Source organism: Pteropus medius, unplaced genomic scaffold (assembly GCF_902729225.1).
Source record: "Pteropus medius unplaced genomic scaffold, Ma_sr-lr_union100, whole genome shotgun sequence".
Lineage (NCBI taxonomy): Eukaryota > Metazoa > Chordata > Mammalia > Chiroptera > Pteropodidae > Pteropus > Pteropus medius.
In genome coordinates this window covers 2,732,422-2,752,172 of record NW_024354875.1, presented here as the reverse complement: position 1 = coordinate 2,752,172, position 19,751 = coordinate 2,732,422, and the positions used below count along the sequence as shown (strand labels likewise).

The following is a 19,751-nucleotide window of genomic DNA, read 5'->3' as shown; positions in this document are numbered from 1 at the left end:
GCTTTCCGGACCAGGAGGAATTGTTGTAAAAGGGATTTCACTGGACTTACAAAAAAAAAAAAAAAAAAAACAGGATAAAACTTTTTCTATCTTTTTCTAGACGTACACATTTTTATCAGGAACCTGGAGAAATGTTAGAACCCAACAAACTTTGCATTTATTCTACTCATGACTATGGTTACAAAGATAATCTTTAATAATAAATAAAAACAGAATTTATTTTAAAGAAGATCTTTAGAGATGGTATCAGGCAATAGTTAAAAATGCTAGTGCTGAGTTGCCTGGGTTTAAATTTCTAGCTATGTGATGTTGGGCAAGTTACTGGGTCCTGCTGTGCCTCAGTTTCCCAATCTGTGAAATGGAAAGACTATCAGTATCTGCTCCAGGGGACTGCGGTACAGATAGAATGAATTGGTAGACATAGCAAGTGAGAGCTAAGCGCTGACTCATAATTAATTTATTTAACAAGTATTTATTCACCTCCTCCTAACATAAAATATGGAGCTACACGCTCCCTGGGTAGGTTATTGGGAGCCGGTAAGAGAGAGAAGATGCATAAAATATATTTCCTGCCTTCAAAGGATGACACGAGGAAGCAGGAAAGACAGGATCGACACAAACAACAGAATAAATTTTAAAAGGGGCAGATGGTAAATAATATTAGGAAATAATAATTTTCTTAGGTCTCGTAGCTCTCAAGAAGAATGCCCTTATTCTCAAAAAGCACAAACTGATTTATTTAGGGATGACGTGTCATGATGTCTGCAATTTACTTTGAAATGATTTTGCAAAGAAAAAAACCAAACTTTTTACGGACATACACACACATAAAGCAAACATGCCAAAACGTTAGTCACGGCAGAAGAAAAAAGAAAGAAAAGACAGCAGGGAGGGTTAAGTGCTGGCTCAGAACTCCAGAACGTTTTTGCGAACTTGAGACCCTTTTCAAATGTGTTTTCACAGTGTGACTGACCCGAGAAGGATCCTGGAGACACGGGCTCTTTTTAAAGTGCAAAGTGCTCTATAAATAGTTTCCACAACCACCAACCGGAAAAAAAAAAAAAGGCCAGTGGAAAGAGCTGCTTTAAAAATACTGGTCACCAGTGATGTGCTCCTGCTAAGAAGCTTCAAAACATTGCAATGAATCCTTCAGAACTGTCACCAAGCCTCCTTTGCCTGGTCCCTTCCCAGTGAAGGTGACCCTCTGAACAGAAGTCTTCAACCCCTCAATTCTAGATCATCGCCTTTTCTCTAGGCTTCCTCTAGACGGCGTGGAAGAACCGACAAGCCATTAGATGAAGAAGAGGAGCCCTAGGCAATGCCATCGACGCTCGGGTTTAAACTACGAGCTGCAAACTAACGCGTCTGTTTTCACTCGGCAGAGACCTTTCCTCCCACTTCCGGCCTCACAGAGCAAATGCCCACTTGACATCTCCACTTGACTGTCACGCGGGCTCCTCAGACTCAACATGTCCAAGGAGAAGACTGCTCGTCCACCCTTCTTTCTGTCCATGAATAGCTCAACCAACAATAAAGTGACAGGAGCCACGAACTTGCCACCTCACTCACTCTGCCTCGCCCTCCATAGCTCATCTATCTGTCTCCCAACCCCCTCCGTTTTACCTCCCAAGTTCCCTCAAACCCACGAGCTCTCTCTTTCTCAAACTCCACCCTTCTCTTCCTAGCTGGCAACATGTATGTCCTGGATTTTTGCGATGGTCCCCAAACTTCTCTCCTTATTCCCACCCTCATCTCTCCCCAATCTATACTCCTCTAGAATGAAAATTTTAAAAGCCCATTAAAATTAATCAATGGTTTAATAGCAATCATTATTAGGAAAACAATAACGATAAAGCAGCTAATGTTTATTGAGCTACTTTCGGGGAGCAATCCAAGCAAAGGTAATAGAGCACTAGGGAGTTTCCTAAGTCCTTTCACAAAAATCCCATTCGATCTCAGAATGGCCCTGGGAAGGAAGCAGTAAATCACCTGCCACTCCTGCCCAGGTGGGCAGGACCCAAGGATAGGATTCGCTCCTTCAGCTGATGTTCAGGTCTTCAAAATATTAAAGACTATGAGGCAGTGCCCACAGCAGGCACTGGCCCTGGCAACCCTGAGCCCTCGGTTACCTGGGTGGTGAGTGGCCTTTTGTCAACACCCATCCGGCACCACTGTCCTCTGGCCTCACAGCCAGGGGCATCTTGGAGACATTTTGCATACAGAGACGCTTCCTTCCGCACTCACACGCTACACTGAATCTGCAGAGAATGTCATTCTATTCTATGTAGTTGCCATTGTCACTTCTGTGGATCAGGAGCTTGCATGCTGCTTTTAAGGGAAAAAAAAAATCTAATACCATGATATTCTTGCAACATCAAAGGTGTAAAGTAATTCCTTCTACGACATCCCTCCAAAGCAGAAATAAAATGAAAGTTCCTCCGAGTACAAAATCATTCCCTGAACACCAGCTCAATAGCTGTGATTATCCATCTGCTTCTTTGGATAAAACTATTTTTACAAATAAAAGTAGCTCTAAAGATATGGCTTTCCAGGTGACGTGAAGTTTCTGAGATGTTACCACGTCGATTTAAAACCAAAAGCGGGAAAACTTTAGGCTGAAATTTTTTTTATGTAAACTGGTATCAAACACCAAATAATTTAACAATAAGAATCTAAGTGAAATTCACTATTAGAAATAAATTTCATTTTACTATATTCATTTTCGATACATGAATAAAAAAATCACAGAATTTCTTAGATTATGTCTAATATTCAAACATAATTTTCAAGCCATCCTAGCACAGAGCAAAAAAAAAAAAAAGAACCATCTTACCCTTTGTTTTATAAATGGAACAAAATAGGAGGTTCCCTTGTATAGTGTTTTTCAGATACTTAAAATATAAAACTGACCAAGTTAGTTTAGGATTTAAAATGGAAAATGAAATATTTCCTGGGGTGATCATATTTACCTTCAGGACACTGGCAGGTGAATCCACTGAGATTAGATATGCACGTTGCTCCGTTTCTGCATGAGTCTAGGATACAATAATCAATCTTGGATTGGCAAAGCTCTCCGGTGTAACCTGAATAAAAACAAGTGAGACATTTTATAAAATATGTTATTCCAAAACTACCGTGAACCATCCCACAAACCAATGGAGTCAGCTAGTGCCCCCAACACAGGCAGCAGCCCTGAGCTCACATCTCCCACCAATGCTTTATCTAACTTAGTTTTGTGACTTGAAGCCATCATGGCAAGTAAGAGTAACGGTTCAAAAATCATTCACTTTGCAAAAATCTTTATTGCAAAGACAGACTTTTCTTCGTCATTAGCTCTGTGTTTTATTTTGAGATGTGAGCCAGAATCTTCAAAAGCTGAGACTGTATACCAGCCCCTGTTCATAGCTTCCTTCTGACATAAGTCAAAACAGAATCTACAGCATTCTGCTTGGTCCAGTGAAGATCATGGCCACTTCCCCTGGGTCATCCCAAAGCCTATTAAAAAAAAAAAAAAAGGCACTAGGAAAATTTCTCGGTATTAAGACTTTTTAATTTGTAATATTTGAGAGCTAGAACTTTCTGTGTTCATTCCATACTGTATCCTCTGATTTTAAAGAGAAAGAGACTGAGGCACATATCATGCTAAGCACATGAATCTGTTAATTCTTATTTGAATCGCAAGTCCAACTCAGTAACTCTGGGAAGCCAGCCTCCAGTTGGAAAGTTATATAACCACACACGCGTGGCGACAAAATAAGGACGTACAGCTATTGGAATACCTGCATAGTCAAAAAAGCTTATATACGTTCCAAATTTTTTCCTAACTTTGAAAACAAAGCCCTCCAGAAAGACAAGTTTTAAAAAAAACATACCAGCATGTTTTTCATTTTAAAGTGAAAAATGGTGAGGAAATAAAATTTGGAAAATACAAGATGTAAAATATATAGAGAAAAAAGTTGCCCTTAGTTTTCTTATTTGAGTGACAGAACTATTAATACTTTGGAGATAATTCATAACAAATTGCTATGCACAGGTATTTCCTACACAATTATAATCATACTGGAACATTTTACATCTTTCTGGGATGTACATAAAAACTTGTCTCTCTGAATTATTAGTTTGAAAGACTGTCATTAGCACTAGAGTTTGATATTTGCAAAAATAAATCGATGATATTACAAGAGAGATGATTTGCCTGAGCTTCAATTACCTGCCACACTAGTCTAAATTATAGGTTGTGAAGGTGGAGGCACTTGTTCACAATCCTGCTCTTTCTTACGTACTTGAAAACAGTCTAGGAGGTTCCAGCTAATCGGCAGGTATGAAAAGAGGAGTCAAACAATCGTGAACTAAAAACCCAAACACCAAGATAAAAAGCTATTTCAAAATTCCAGAACAAAATATTTTGATATGATATTACATTAAAAAATATATTTTGAAATGAAAGCTCTAACTTCAGAATGAGAGAGAGCGAATTGTTTTTAAGGGAAGTGTTACAAATTACTTTTTGGCTAAAAAGAAATAGCTAGTATTTGTCATAGAGCACTTACTTTTCCTCCTAAACATTAGTTCATCCTCACTGCAACCCTGTGAGGTCATTACTATTAAAATCATACCCATTTTACAAATGAGGAAAACTGAGAATTAGAAAGGGTAAGCAATTTCCACAAAATCACACAGGCGGTCAAACCCACGCAAAGAGTTAAACCCATGAGCCTACATCCTTACGTATAATATTATGCCTAAGGTAATACGCATTGCATCATCAATAAGCATGCATTTTCCATGGAGGAAAGATAACAGAAAATAACAGATAAGAAAAAATGTAGACAAACACAGAGATAGATATAAAGTAAATGCCACAAATGTTCAAAGATCGGCTCCAGCCTATGTGGTTATGCTTGGGCTGGAGGTGCCAAGAATATCTATTCTTTTTAAAACCTGCTTTCAAACGTTCTGTGATATGGCTAGAAAAGTACATTTATGAAAAAGATAACCAATTAGAGAGCATCGTTTAAAGGATTAAGCATCATGAATCCTGTCATTAGAAAGACTTTAGAACTGTGACCACGGAATCGCGCAAAACCATGAAAAACAGGAGCCGATTGGATACCATCTGTAACAGGTGAGTGTCCCTACCAGACAGAAAGAATGTGAGAAGAAAGCAAGGCTCCATGAACTTCAAAGTTCCTTGGAGAAAATTTTAACATTTTCTTTGAACTTTTTCTTTGGGAATAGAAAACGTATTTAAATTAGAGAGACTAGCGTGTAACTATCACATATCCATCACCTAGCTTCAACAATTCCTAACGTTTTGTCCATTTAATTTCATCTAGTCCCCTTGTATTTTCATATTTTTCATCTGTAAAGACGTCAATATGAATCCTTGACTTAAAGCGGATTTTTAAAAGATCACTGAAAATGGCCTCTTTACTTCATGTTTGGTCCCATTTACAAACTTGAACAGTTTAAACTATATTTATTAACATCGACAATTTCTCCTGAAGAACCAGAGTCATCTGATAATACACAAATCTTCCCACGAACTTAATTTGTTCCTATCTCATAAATCTAATAGTTTAAACTTATAAGCGAGATGAATCCTAAATACTGTCACATGCTCCAATACCGTAGGGAAGTTTAGTAAGATTTCCACCTGAGAAGCTCATCCACATTCGTGGTGCGCAGGGCGTTTGGATTGTCCTCGTGGTTTCAGGGTCCCTTTGGCCTTCACGGCCTGCGACGGCTCACTGTAACAGAGTTGTCTCACTCAAAGGCCAACAGTCCCCCCAACAGTAAGGAACACCACTCAAGGCACGGTCACTGTATCATTGCTTTTGTTCCTGAGCTTTAAAGATTTTGAAAACATGGGAAACACAAAACTACCCATAAAAAGACGAAATGCAGTTGGCTAGACCGGTAAAGTAGTATCCGCAAATTGGCACGCCTACGGGGTCAGGATAACTGGAGATGAAAATCGCCAGCAGAGCAGTGGGGGAGAGATGGAGGAGGCAGGGAGGCCGGGCTGGGCCGGCGGGTTAAGGGACACCTGAGCATCCTCAGCTGCATGCGGCCGGTTATCGGCTACTGGCAATAACCAGCCTGTGAATCCGCTGAGCTGTACTTCAAGACCTGAGGCCTGACCACGCCGGGCCAGGTGTTACTGTCGCCCTCAAGGGCGTTGCTGGCTGGAAGTTCCAGGAGTGCTTCTGTGGATGCATTTCTCCCAACCAGACGGCCGAGGCCAGCAGCGAGAAGAGAGAGGCAGAGGGCGAGGACCCCAACTGCCTGAGGCTGGTTCAAGAGGCTCTTACACACACGTGGGTCACTGCCTGGACCCTCAGGGACCAGTGTCTTACCTGCGGCTCTCAGACAGGTATTGATGGTGATCTATGTGTAACGCTCTGAATTGAATACCTAAGGCTGACACATATCATCCTGCCTGTGTCTTGTTTTTTCACTGATGTTATAACCGAGGAGTGATCGGTAGGAATATAAATGGAAACAAAAGACCATTAAAGCTTTGCCTGGGTCCTTTCTGCCATCCCGTTGAAAGTTAGTCTCTTCCCCCAGCAAATAGAGTAACCACACTCCTCGCGAATAATAAATATTTCCTCGTCCGACCAAAACGGTGCCAGACACACAAAGGACCTGGTAGGAGGTGTACAAATAAATTAATGATCGCGTCAACACAGTGGGTAGGAGAGGCAACGTGTGGTGGTCATTCAGCGTGTTCTGGAAGAATCAGACCTATGATTCCAATCAAAATGTTTAGTAGCTGATTTTCAACTGATGAATTTCAGTTCTCGTCGGGAGGGGAGGGAGCTATTGACATGTGAGTGAGAGACAAGGCTAAACCAGTACATATCAAGATGCCTAACAACGATGGAGAATCGCTATGATTTAGAAGTTTAATTCTTATAAGGGAACGAACACAAAAGATAATTTCAGATCGTCTTCCCTGTGTTTAGGAGCCACTCTAGGACATGAAAAACGTCACCCCTAGAACCCCACCCTCACCCTGACTCGGTATGCTTCCACGGATGCCCCCGCCCATCACTCAAGTCTTTGCTCAGAAATCACCTGCTCAGCCCACAGCCGTCTCGCCCGCCTCCATTCCTCACCTCGGCCCTTATCGCCACTCGACAACAGACACACGCATACTTGTTACCTCCCCGCCTTGAAGGTGACCCCACTGGAGCAGTGCTTTGTCCCCTTCATGCTCCATCACATGGCACTTATCATTACCTGAAATGATTTTCTTTATTGGTTCCCTTTTGGGAACATAAACTCCCTAAGAACCAGGACTTTTATCTATGTTGTTAATTGCTGATTCAACATTTAAACATCTCCTGGCACAGATATTTGTCGAAGAAATGAATCGACTTGCTTAAAGCTCTTCCCTAAAATCAGCTACATCTTCCAAGTGGTGTGTGGGCCTCTCCCTGAGTGCAAATACTCAGGGCGGCCTGGGCAAAACGTGCTGGCCATGAAAATAAAAAACGGTCGCCTCAGAAACGTGTTTTCTGAAGTCGCCATGCGATCTGCAGTGGGCTGTGCACGTTCCCCCGCTTCTCAGCTTCGGTCTTGCTTCTCCGACCAGCGTTCAGCACAGGGTGCGGGCAACAGGGCGCATCGACGAATCTGAAACAGGACTCTCTTCCCCTGCAACGGCCCCTCTCCGGGAGGAACTCCTTAGGTCTGTGGTTCTCCACCGGGGTGTTTTTCCTTCCTCGGAGAGCATTTGGCAATGCCTAGAGAAACGTTACTGTCACATCTACAGGGACGCTACCAGTATCTCGTGGGTAGAGAGGCCAGGGACACCGCGAAACATCCTATGACACACAGGACAGTCCCCTACGATATAATTATGCAGCTCAAAATGTCCTTGAGAACGCTAAAGTCGATAAGACCTGGGCCCTTCATCATAAAAAGCCTTGTTTTGTCCCAGTGCCTCTCGCCTTCTCTGCAGCAGAATCCGATCCTTTACAAAGCAGAAAAACAGCGTTTCAGAACATTTTTTAAAGATCTGAATCCTCAGGCATAGTCCGAACCTCCAGCAAGGTAAAGGCCATTTTCAAATAAAGTCTTTGACTCTCAAACTGTAATTACGGAGGAATTTATAATTGTGATATTCAATGAATAAGTAAAATAATTAGTTCAAAAATAGATGACAATTGGAAACGTTGATCTCTCCTTCTGAGGAGTCACAGAGGTCTTAACGTTTCTTTGGAGAACATTCTAGTAAACAAAGAAGATATGAGAGAAGTCTGCGCCCCTGGATATACAGTAAGAATGACTTTCAAGGACACATGGGACTAATGAGGAAGGTGGAAACTGAGGCTTGGTGCTTTTAAGCAACCTGGTCCCCAAGAGACGACCTTAGATGGCATAAGTGTACGCGCTGGTGAGTGCGGGCTGGCAGATGGGAGGGGTGACGAGCCGCCGCTATGGAAATGCATCAAACTATCAATCCGTTTAATTTTATACGGTTTTGTATTTAAGTATAAAACACAATTGAAACTTTATCGGTGTAGGGAGAGAGAAAACTAGCTAAGTCCCCTGCAAACATCAGAATGACCTCGAGAAAACATCATCCTGGTGGTGTCTTCTGATCGCCAGCCATGTAACAAACATCCCGTGCACCCCGTCAGCACCCCCAAGCCAGTATCTCTACTGCGCGTACCCTCCAAACGAAGAAACACCTCCTGGAGTTCGATGGCAAATGACATGAGGCATAAGCGAAGTTGGCCCAATAAGTCAGGTTATTAAAACACAAGGCAATCGATTCTCCTTCTACACAATCGTTTGTGCGTGTGGTGTTTTCTTCACGATTCTTCCACCGAAATAAAAATATTCCTCTGCCGCTGCTTTGACTCCGTGAGGCACAATCGAATTGTTTCTTTGGAGAGCTGTCCTCAGCGCTGCCGAGGTGAGAATTGTGGTGAAAGCTATTTTTAACTCTCCTGGTTTTTTAATAGCCTGGTCTGTGCAGTGAGGCGAAGCTGCTGGATTTGTCCTGAAAGCCGATGCCGCTGGGGAGCCCCCCAGCCCTTGCCCTCGGGGATCTGAGCCGCCGGGCTGGGGCCTCAGCCACTCACTGCTGCTGAGACAGAAGCCTAATATTAGCAACTGAAGCAAGAAATAAAGAACAGGAATCTGCGCTGCCATCAAGACGGTCAACCTCAGAGGCATCCAATTTCAAAGTCAGAAGGCAGGACTTTTCACAGAAAAAAAATAGTAAAATCTGCTGGCAGGGGAAAAACAAACACCTCTGAACAAACGCAAACATGATTTGAAAAACCAAAGGCAGAGGAAAGAAGATGTAGGAGGCCCATCTGCGAAAGGTATTTAATAAAATGTAATTAAAATGGGAATAGACAATGGAAGTAAAAGCACGAGAGAAGACTGCCATTCGGCAGAACGAGGACAATGAATCCCAAGGCTAGAAATAAAGGAACCACATCTAATAAGTACACAGGAAAAGGGCACAGTGGAAGCGACAGTGGTTTGGGGAGCGAAAGGTCCTGGATGGTGACACAACGATCAGCTGAGTGAGCTCAACAAAGCGTTGACTTTGACCTTCCTCTCCTCCGTGGGTGGAACAGGAGTCATGATAACACCCGACTGTCTCCGGAGATGGTCGGAATGACTGAACGAGATCGGCTCCCAGGACCAGCAGCGTTCCTACCAAGCGCAACCTTGAATCCGCGATAGTTCGAACCGTGCCTGGCTCATAACGAATGCATCATTTACGGATTTTAACACTGCTAGCTAGCCATGTGCCGGTATTGTTTGATCTCACGGTTTTTAACAGGCAGCTCAGAGCAGGGGTCTCCAAGTGTGGTCCCCTGACCAGCAGGAGCAGCATCACCTGGGAACTGGCTACAGATGCAAATTCACCCAGAGCATCGGAGATGCTGTGGGTGGGGCCCAGCAAGCTGAGTGTTAGGTCACCCTCCAGGTGATGCTGAGACAGAGTACACGCTCAAGTCTGAGCACTGCTGGAAATCTGGAAAACTAGCACCAAACAGTGTTTTAATAGTAAAATATTAATATGTTTATTTAAGAATTACACATATAACGCAGATTACAAAGGAAGAAGATCATAGAGTGAAAACAAATTTTGGATCACATCAAAAAGCCTTTACTGATTGCACTGTCAACACACGGTTTTTGTTTTCATGAGTCGAAACCTCTACCTTATTGCGCCTGTCATTGCATGATTTCCAGATCGACCCCCCTCTGCTTTAAGAGCAGGTGTTGGTGATTTTTGTCCCCAGCTCCGAGCACAAAGCGAGGGACACTGTAGGTACCCATTACACAGTAGTTAATGACTGCATAAGCATCATGCATCGCTATTTCTAAAAGAATCTCTTTCATTCCATTTCCCTTAAATCTAAGTTAGAAATTGGGATATTGACATAGGCCAGACTATTTATGACCCTTACATCTTCCACTCTGGAAATTACAAACGGGGGAGAGATTTTAAGAAAATCCCTTTCATTGAGTAGGTCCTGATGTCTCCCTTTTAGAAACTGAAATCAGAAAGGAGAAAATATTAAGTTAATTAAGAATTTATGCCTTGGGATAGACACATTAAGAGACCAACAAAGGTACTTATCAGTTGAATTCTAAGTTTGTGTAATAAGTCACACCATAAAGAAGCCATTCATTCACTCTCTCAGAAAGCATTTTCTGTCCGTGAGAATCCGTAGCCGGGGAATCTGAAGGAAGTTCAGAACAGTTCCTGCCTCAAGTCCGGTCAGTCTGGGGAAAAGGCTGGGCCGACGCCAGCTGCGACAGCAGCTGAGTGTTTGCATGTGCGTGCATGTGTGTGTATGCTCGTGTGTACATGTCTGTGTGTGCATGTATGCACGTGCGCGTTTGCGTGCGTATACAATGTGTGTGTGTGTGTGTGTGTGTGCGCGTGCGTGTGTGTTCTCTTTAACTCTTTCAAGGTCAATGCTGTAAGGGAGAGTCGGCGAGTGACCCGGCTGGAGATCAGACCCAGGACTGCAGACTCCAAACCCCATACTCAGCAACTCATGTGTCTCTTCTTTCCCTTTCATGAGGCTTGTTTGAAAAGACTGTGAGAGCCAAGCAAGGCCGGCCCTGAGGCAGGGGAAGTGGCAGGGAGTGGCCGCTTGGTCTTGGCAGAGGAGAAAGGGACGTCCCAAGGGTCCCACGTGGTTCCACACGGCTCACCAGAGAGGGAGACCATGGAAGGAGCTGAGGGATTGGGCTTCGAACTATTGGCTTGACCATAATAGCAGCTGACATCTGCTGAGTGCTGACTGCGTGCTGGGTACCTTTCTAAACGCACCACATGCATCGGCTTATTTAATCTTCACGACGACCACTGGATAGTGGTGCTTGGAACTCTGTCACCTGTCGCAATCTACAGATGGAAAGCTGAGGCCCAGCGGGATTACGTCATTTCTCCAAAGACACACAGAAAAGGGGTAGTGGGTGCGGGCTTGACATTCGCGCGCTCTGACGTCGCGGCCCAGTCCGGGGCTGCTGGAGTGCTGTGCTGCCGTGGAGAGCAAGGCAAGGCAGCGTGGACCGTGGGAGACAGACTCCTCACGATCACTCAGGCAGCCGCCGACGACAGCTTGAATGAGGGCGTGGTGATGGAAAGGAAGCCGGGAGCACAGGCAGATGGGGGAATCGTCGTAGGTAAAGTAAACCTGGTGACTATCCAAAGACAAAATAAGCCGAGGGCATCGATCGTGAGGACCGAGCTTCCGGCCTGGGTGACGAGGGCAGCGATGGCACCCCTGAGAGAAACCAGAGCCCGTCGAAAACATAGCCAGGCTCCAAAGACGATGCGGGAGGCAGAGCGGGGAGGAGGCGGCAGGTCCGGGGTTGCGTCTAACAAGGAGGGTGAGGTGTGAGCAGGTGCATCGGTGTCAAGTCCAGGGAAAGCACTGGAGCTGAGGTGACAGGCCAGGCTGGAAGGAAGGGTCTGGAAGCCATCCACTTAGAGGTGACGGCTGAGAATGAGTGACGGCTGCCAAAGGCAAAGGAAAGCAGCCGAAGACGGCGGGGTAGGACGGAGCTCTGACAATAGGAAGGGGAACAGAAGGAGGAAGGAGAGTTAGAGAGGTCTCAGGAGAACGGACAGCCTTCCGTCAGCCAGGCAAGAAACGCTAATGCAGAGGTGACAACCGTCAGCAGGATGAGGGCCAAGCAAGAGCCCTGGAGAGTCAGGAGGACACCACCTAGGATCTCGGAGAAGCAGTTTCATGACATAAAGAGAAAGAAAGTGTAAGGGCGTGGACAGAAAATCACGGATTGGAAAGAGACCAACAGGTGGCCGTGAAGAAGAAGATGAGTCAGGAGAGCGGCGAACATCTGGAAGCAGCAGCGAGAACTCGCTCGAGTCTTGCTTGCTCGAGGGGCTGGTGTTCAGACGAGACCCACGAAACCTTGCAGACGAGAGGGGCTGGGAGAGGGTATGGAAGACAGTAGGGAGGAAGGCAGAACGGGCTGGAAGCATAAGACCCAGAGGAGGCGAGAAAGAAGAGCCTGTGAAGGCCGGGGCTCGCAGAGCACTCCTCGCAATGGCCGATAGGCGGAAACCACCCAAATATCCATCCACAAATGAACGGACTCACACACAGTGTGGTACGTCCAGACAGTGGAATATTATTCGGGCTAAAAAAGGAAGGAAGTACTGATGCCTGCTACAGCACGAATGGGCCTCGAAAACATGACGCTAAGTGAAGGAAGCCACTCTCAGAAGGCCGCTTATCACGTATTTCAACTTATTTAAAGGTCCAAAATAGGCACATCTACAGAGACAGAGGGCAGATCAGGGATGACGGGGTCAGGGGTCTCGGGATCGAGCGTGGAGGTCTGCCTGGCGGGGTGAGGAATATGTTCTAAAATTGATGGGGATGGTGGTTACGCGACCGTGTGAATTAGACACTTCGGAGTTGTGTGGATCGCATCTCGAGAAAGCTGTTATTTTAAAAAGTTTTGGAGTCACCCACAACTCCCCACTTCCACTCACGCCTCACATTCAACCCACCAGCACGTGCCACCAGCAACACCTTCGCATACGTCCCAGATCCAAAACTTACCATCTCCAGGACCACAGGGCTCAAACTGTCCCTACCTCTTGCCTGGATACTAAGTGGCCCCCTCAGATGGCTTCCCAGCTTCCCCTTCCTGTGTGTTTATTCTTCACCAGCTTCCCGAGGGATCCTTCTCAACAGTGGAATCAGACGGCCCACCCCAGTCGACACCCTCTAATCACTTCCTGCACCTCAGGATAAAGTCCGAGTCCTTCCTCCGTGGCCTGGTCCCACTGTCCTCCCAGAGTTGTCTCGTTGCTGGTTCTCATAGGCACGGTGCCCTTCAATCACTCCAAGCACGTGCGTGCCTCAGGACCTTTGCACGTGCCACCCCCGCTGCCTGGTTCGCTATCGCCTCACTATGCACCAGCGCTTTTTATCCAGGTCTCTACACAAGCATTTCCCCTTCGCGGAGGCCTTACCTGATCACCCCGTCTACAGTCACGCTCCCATTCCTCCTCATCTCCCCACCTAGCACCGCCTGACCCTCTCCTTTGACGAGACACACACCCGCGTGCTGTACACGTACACGCAAACACGCACACACGCGCACACACGCGCACGCACCACAGAACACACAGGTGCACGTTGTTGGTTCCCCCCGCTCACTAAAGCACGACCCCCCTGTGCCCAGGGACGTGGCTCTTCCGTAGCTGTATTCCCAGCACCTAGAAAGTGCCCGGCACGTAACAGATATTCACTGAATAACTGATGAACGAATGGACGATCCTCGCAACAACCAAAGATGAGGAAACCCATGGACAGAAAGGCTAGGAGGCTCACGTGAGGTCACTTAACCAGTAAGTAGAAGAAGCTGCATTGAAAGCCCAGCCGGTCTTGTCCCCCTTTTTGTTTCGTGCCCCCAGTCCCCAAATGCTGCCTTCTCTGGTCCGGAGAAGAGGTGCGCGGCATCGCGGGCAATAAATACACCGATAGCCTGTCAGGGATGCCCAGCCCTTCTGTCCTGGGCCCAACTAATAGGAAATGCACTAACCACACACACGTTGGTAAAACATACTCCGACCCAAACATGGACGGAGTGAAGTGGCCAGAATTCCTGTTTCTTCGTGACTTCGGTCAAGACCCCCAGCCTCGGGAGTGGCCACTGCTTCCCACGCTCCACGCACAGGGGTGAGTTCTGAGTTAAGTCTAACCCGCTTTTCCCAAGCCGCATGCGTGATCTGCTGATGTACTCACTTCCTGGGCCAAGTGAGGCGGGGTGTGCGGACCAGCAAAGCTACTCAGGATTCGTCTCCAGGAGGAGGTGACCCATTTCTAACTCACAACTCCAAGGCACCTTGAGGCCACCTGAGCAACGCTCGGGGTTTAACACAGTAAAGCTGGGACATCGGCACCCACCACAGTCCCCTCGCCTCGGAAATGATGAGTTTTTTTAAAAATGGGCTCAAATCTCCATCTAGTTGACCAATAAGGTACTCCAAAGTTGAAAAATGTTTTGTATGGTGCTAATAATATTCTGGCAGTGGTGGCTCCGAACATGTATGACAGCTTTTCTTTTCAGAAAAAGAAATAGCTCCTTTGGGGAAAAATTATAACCCCAAAAATGAGAAGGTTTTAGAAAACAAATCCCGGTTTCAAAGGCTAACTTTCAGCTTAATCATTCATTGTGAGTCTGCAGTTGTGCAAGGCACAGGGCTTGGCACTGACAGGAAGTAGAGAAATAAAGAGTAATATAAAGTGATAGTCACTGCCCTCAGGCCAGTCACAGCCGGATGTGGGAGGCAAAAAAAAAAAACACAATGTGTGATATGTAGGGAGAAGCCCAGGAGAAGGGACAAAGAGAAGAGAGGAAAGGGAATTGAGCCACTGCCTGGCACAGAATTCCATCCCATTCTATTCATTCATTCATTCATTCATTCAGCAAGTCTTTATTGAGCATCTTCTATGCAGCAGGGGTAGGCACTAGAGAAGCATGTCCACAGAACAGACCACACGCTTACATTCTCAGTGAGTCCTCATAAGCAGCCATGGTGAGGGTTATTGTAATCTCTCTGCGGAGTGGAAGAAGCAGGCTCAGAGAGTTCGTGTAACTTGCCCAAAGAACCCAGCTAGAAATGGTAAGGAAGGAAGCAGAATTCAGACTGCGGGCCGCAGAGGCTGGGTCAGGTGAGACGGGCAGGGTTCTAGGCTCCAGCGCAGATGGTATCAAGTTTCCAGCCTCTGGCACTTAGGGCACAATGTAACTTAGGCAACGAGCAGGAAGCTCACTGTGAACCAGGAAGCATGACATTGTGGTGACAGAAAATAGCCCACGTGTAAGGCCTCATTATGCAGGATTTACGATTGTCACCTGGGCATTTTGACTCTAGAGTCCTGTGCTTTTAAACAATATGCTGTCATTTTAAAAAATAAGAGAACTTTCTGATTCTGTTTCTCACGTTCATTTTGCCACTAAACTAGTCTTCGGAGCAGTCTGTATTTCCTGTTCATGCATCCTCACAGGCTGCCCATATCCTGTTCTACTCATCCAAACAGTGTCACTCGAGGAAGCTTCCAGGCCCAATGAAAACCAAGTGGCAGTGACTGGTTCCCAAACACGGTGCCGTCCTTCAGAGTGTTCGGTAGCTTCCAGCCACCCTTCCTTGCTTCTGCCCCCTCAGAGACACCTCAGAGCTGATGTGCCCTGATCACAGCGGTGAAAACAGAGGCTGCCAAGGGCCTGGACAAACCCTGCTGACAAAGCCGATGCCCCTCTCAGACTGTCCTGCAGCAATGGCACTGTTGACAATCACTTTCTTTTTCTGAAAATACTGCAAGGAAGTTTCAAAAAAATCAGACTTGATAAAAACTTCTTCCCCCAAATGGACATTTAACTGGCCATAATCTATAATTCATTTTATATTACATACAGATGTATATGACGTTTATCAGTGTTTTACGATTCAAAAATCATCACTCGCTTCCAAGAAACTGTATTAAAAATCAAAATAAAAACTGAAGCAGACAGTGTGTTATTTAGCCCACTCAAAACCCAGTCTGCCATAATAATACATCTCTTGATTACCCAGGCTTCAAAAAATTCTATTTCTACTGGCACTTTACATAGAAATTAAAGCAAAATATCAAAATATTATAAAATCTGAAGCCGAAGCTTTTTTTCTGGAAATAGTATCTTCACTTACCAAGCAATACTCCCCTCTCGAGAGAAATGGGCATTGTATGAAGACAGTGTCTCTGTGAAAAGGCGTCGTTGGGGATTTTTGATCTCTGGGGACACGGACCTGGTTTGAATTCATTCATTCATCAAACAAGGTAACTCTCATGATCCACCCTGCAGTAATGGGAGCCCAGCAGGATAAATTTTTTGAAAGGAAAACACACTTCCCACTGTTTGCAAGTCGTTATATGTATATCTGGAGCTTGAGGACAATGAGCTGATGTTAATTCACCTGTAAATGTTCTTTCACAAAGGAAATGTAGTTTTCCTATGAAAAATGAGTTTTTCAAGGACATTCGGGATGAAATTAAGTATAAAACTCCTCATTTTGAGCAACCAGGTCCCTTTTTTGGATGAAATTGCCCAATATGTCTTCTTTGAAGAAGAGACCTGTTTGAAATGAGAAAGCTGAAAGCCTCGAGTCACTTATTTGTACCAAGAAAGTCCTCAGCACACAGTGTGGCTGCATACACAGGAAGAGAGTATAAGAAGATGGTCAAGAACAGGCCTTTGGAGGCAGGCAGAAGGACCTGGGTTCAAATCCCAGCCGCAACAGTTATCGGCATGTGCACAGACCATGAGAATGTTCACCTCTTCCTGGGCAGAGAGCCTCTAGGGACTAAGTGACCGAATTCTGGCTAACAGCATGCGGTGGAAAGCACTTAGCCAGCGCCGGCATGTGAAAAACACTCTAAATAAACGTGTGTGTGTGCGCGTGCACATGTGCGTGTGTACGTGTGTGTGTGTGTGTGTGTTGACTACAGCGAAAAGTTTATTGCGCGGTAGAGCCGGAAGGGGGAAGGTGGGTTGTTCCTACAGGAAATAGGAACTGACAAACCGGAAACCTGTTCAAGAGAACGGCAGGAACTAGCCAGCAAAGAGTCCAGGTCCCAGGGTCACGTTTGCCAAATCTCTTCTACCTCCGATTAGGGTTTGTTCTAGAACGTGAGGAAGAACGAAGGTTATGGGGGAGGTGCCAGGTAGGCGGTTCCATATATGGGTTTGAAGGGGAGTCTCACCTGGAGATAAAATTTAGGAGACACACTATGAAATTAATTGTTCAAATGAATGAGGTCGCTCCAGATGCACTGACATGGAAGGGCATCTACAATCTACTGGAGAAAAGAAAGTTCCAGAACAATATGCGTACTCTAACGGCTTTTTAAAAACACATAGAAAAATATTTAATCGTCTGATCTGCAAGAGAAGTACTCTCACTCACACATAAATACACAGGAACCGGTCCAGAAAGAATATATTACACTATTAACCTACCCCTATGATTTGATAACGTTTGAGTTGGGACGGATGAGTAAAGAACTTTCATCTTTTCATTTATCAGCTTCTGCATGGTGGAGTCTGTTTCTTACAGTGAGTTTTCAATCCCCCCAAACCTCACTTCACATCATCCCTCTCTCCACCCCCAAACGCTATCTCATCCTGAATCCACACCCAGGGGCAGAAGTGGGCAAAAGGATGAGATGGAAACAAAAAAGATGATGCCAGTTTTGAAAGATGATGTCACATTATTTGGATAATAAAAAAAAAAGGAGTAATCTGGTGTTTGCTTTTACACTACGTCAAAACGGCTGTATCAACATGTGCACTGGTAAATGCCATTCCTGCTCCTTGAAGGTTAGGAATCGAGTCAGCTTAGCAGTAAGTCAGTTGAGATGATTGCCAGAGCACGAGGCCTGTGAGCACACTGTCCACTGCAATCTCTGAGAGGGACCCGCTGTGCTCTGAGGGTTTGAAAGTCTCGTGTAATATCCCCAAATCCCCGTACTAATCAAGAAATATTAAAGACTCGCCTCCCTGTGGCGCACGGTGCATCAGGGACTGGCGAACATAAACAAAGGGAAATTAACGTAAGCAGGAAGGTTAGGCCGCTTTACATAACAACCTGTGTAGTTTCTTCTAGATTTCTCTTAAGTTATTTAGCATAACCACCCAGCACGGCACCAGCGCACACTCAGTACATATTTGCAGAATCGTTTTTAAAACATCCAGGCCTCCATCTGACCAAGAATAACACTGTCCCAGAACGAAAATGGCGGGATGCTGAAACAGGAATGTCAGAAAGCCAGCCAAGGGACAGGATGTGTGTCCCCACGCGAACTGCCTTTTTCCGTCCCCGATCACACAGAGCACAGACCGATGGGATCTTGCGGCCGCCTTGTCCGACAGCTGGACAGAGAATCGTTTGACCGTCCTTGGTTAAGAAGCACATGTTCTACAGAGCGACACGTAACAGCAGTGAGTGATGAGGACCGTACCTGCAAGGCAGACGCAGGTGAAATTGCTCCCATCTTGCTGTTCCTTCGCATCCACGCAGCTCGCGCTGTTCTGGCAGGGTTTTCTCTGGCAGGCATCGAACTCTTCACAGAAAGTTCCGACGTACGGCTCGTCACAGTGACAGGAGAAAGTCGCCTAAAACACAAACGGACGGTGCGTGTTCCTTCAGTCCTCTAAAATATGCGCTCTGGCTGTGAAACGCCAAGTTCAAAAGCATCGCTTCTTTTGATAAGGATACCAACACTGTTTTTAATAATATCACTTATATCATGAGCTGATTAAAATCATAGCTTTCAAAGAAATCGTACGTGTTTCTTTAAAAGTTTAATTTTCAAACACTTATGTTTACGGTTCTTCATTCATATTTATTGCAACCATTTTCCATCTTCCTGAAATAGAAACGAAAAGGATTACTTTATTTTAAGCAGGAAAAAAAAAATAAAAAGTTTCCTGACCTGACACGGAAATGTCAATTTTGCTAAAACAGAGATATTGTGCTACACAGCCATTACATTAGATGTCACTGCAATCAGCTAAAATTCATAGACAGGGTTTGTGACAAAAACATCATCAAATGTCCCCCTCGGACCACCCTCCCAGAGCATTGAATTTACTGAATCGCCCTATAAATTAGCCTTAATCTACAGCCATTCAGATGACCTAAGTAGACAGGACAATAAAAGAACTGCAGTTGAAATAACTTTTTTGGTTTATATTAAGATTATCTTAGCGAAAGAGCATAACTCAGACCCAGGGGGGTCTGAATTTGATTGGAAGCTTCATTTCTGAGATGGCTGTAAAGTCCAAATAAAACGGAGCCTCCCTCCTCTCTCCTCACTGGCTCGAGGGTGGTGACACCTCTAAAAGAAACACAGCTGTGGCTTCAAAGCCTGTGTGAAGCAATGTAGATAGATGGTTACTGCAGATTTTCCTGAAGAGGGGAGGAGAGGAGGCCAAGGAGAATGGCTTAAGCCAAACTCGCTACTTAAAAAATCAAAATGAAACAGACAAAAGCACCTTTTCTAGCTCTCTCCAAGCCCCACACCTCAGGTGGGTATTCAAAGCTCTACCATTCCAGAGCAACGCCCACAGCCTCTCCTGGGCACGCCCGCCCTCCCTCTCCGCCCTGCCCCAACCTCCTGCCCCGAACCTTAGAGAGAGACCTTCCAGTCTTTTCCAGGCGGTGTTAGCGC

At 45.4% G+C, this 19,751-nt stretch overlaps 1 protein-coding gene across 2 annotated transcripts in view; it reads right to left on the bottom strand.

The window, feature by feature from the left end:
- Positions 1-19,751, bottom strand: part of DNER (delta/notch like EGF repeat containing) — a 259,893-nt gene that overhangs the window by 75,727 nt on the left and 164,415 nt on the right. For both annotated transcript variants that reach the window (XM_039855323.1, XM_039855324.1), the window contains exons 6-7: positions 18,540-18,693; positions 2,970-3,083 (exon numbers count right to left, since the gene is read on the bottom strand). In XM_039855323.1, coding sequence (XP_039711257.1) covers positions 2,970-3,083; positions 18,540-18,693 — 268 coding nt within the window. The remainder of the gene's footprint in view (positions 1-2,969; positions 3,084-18,539; positions 18,694-19,751) is intronic.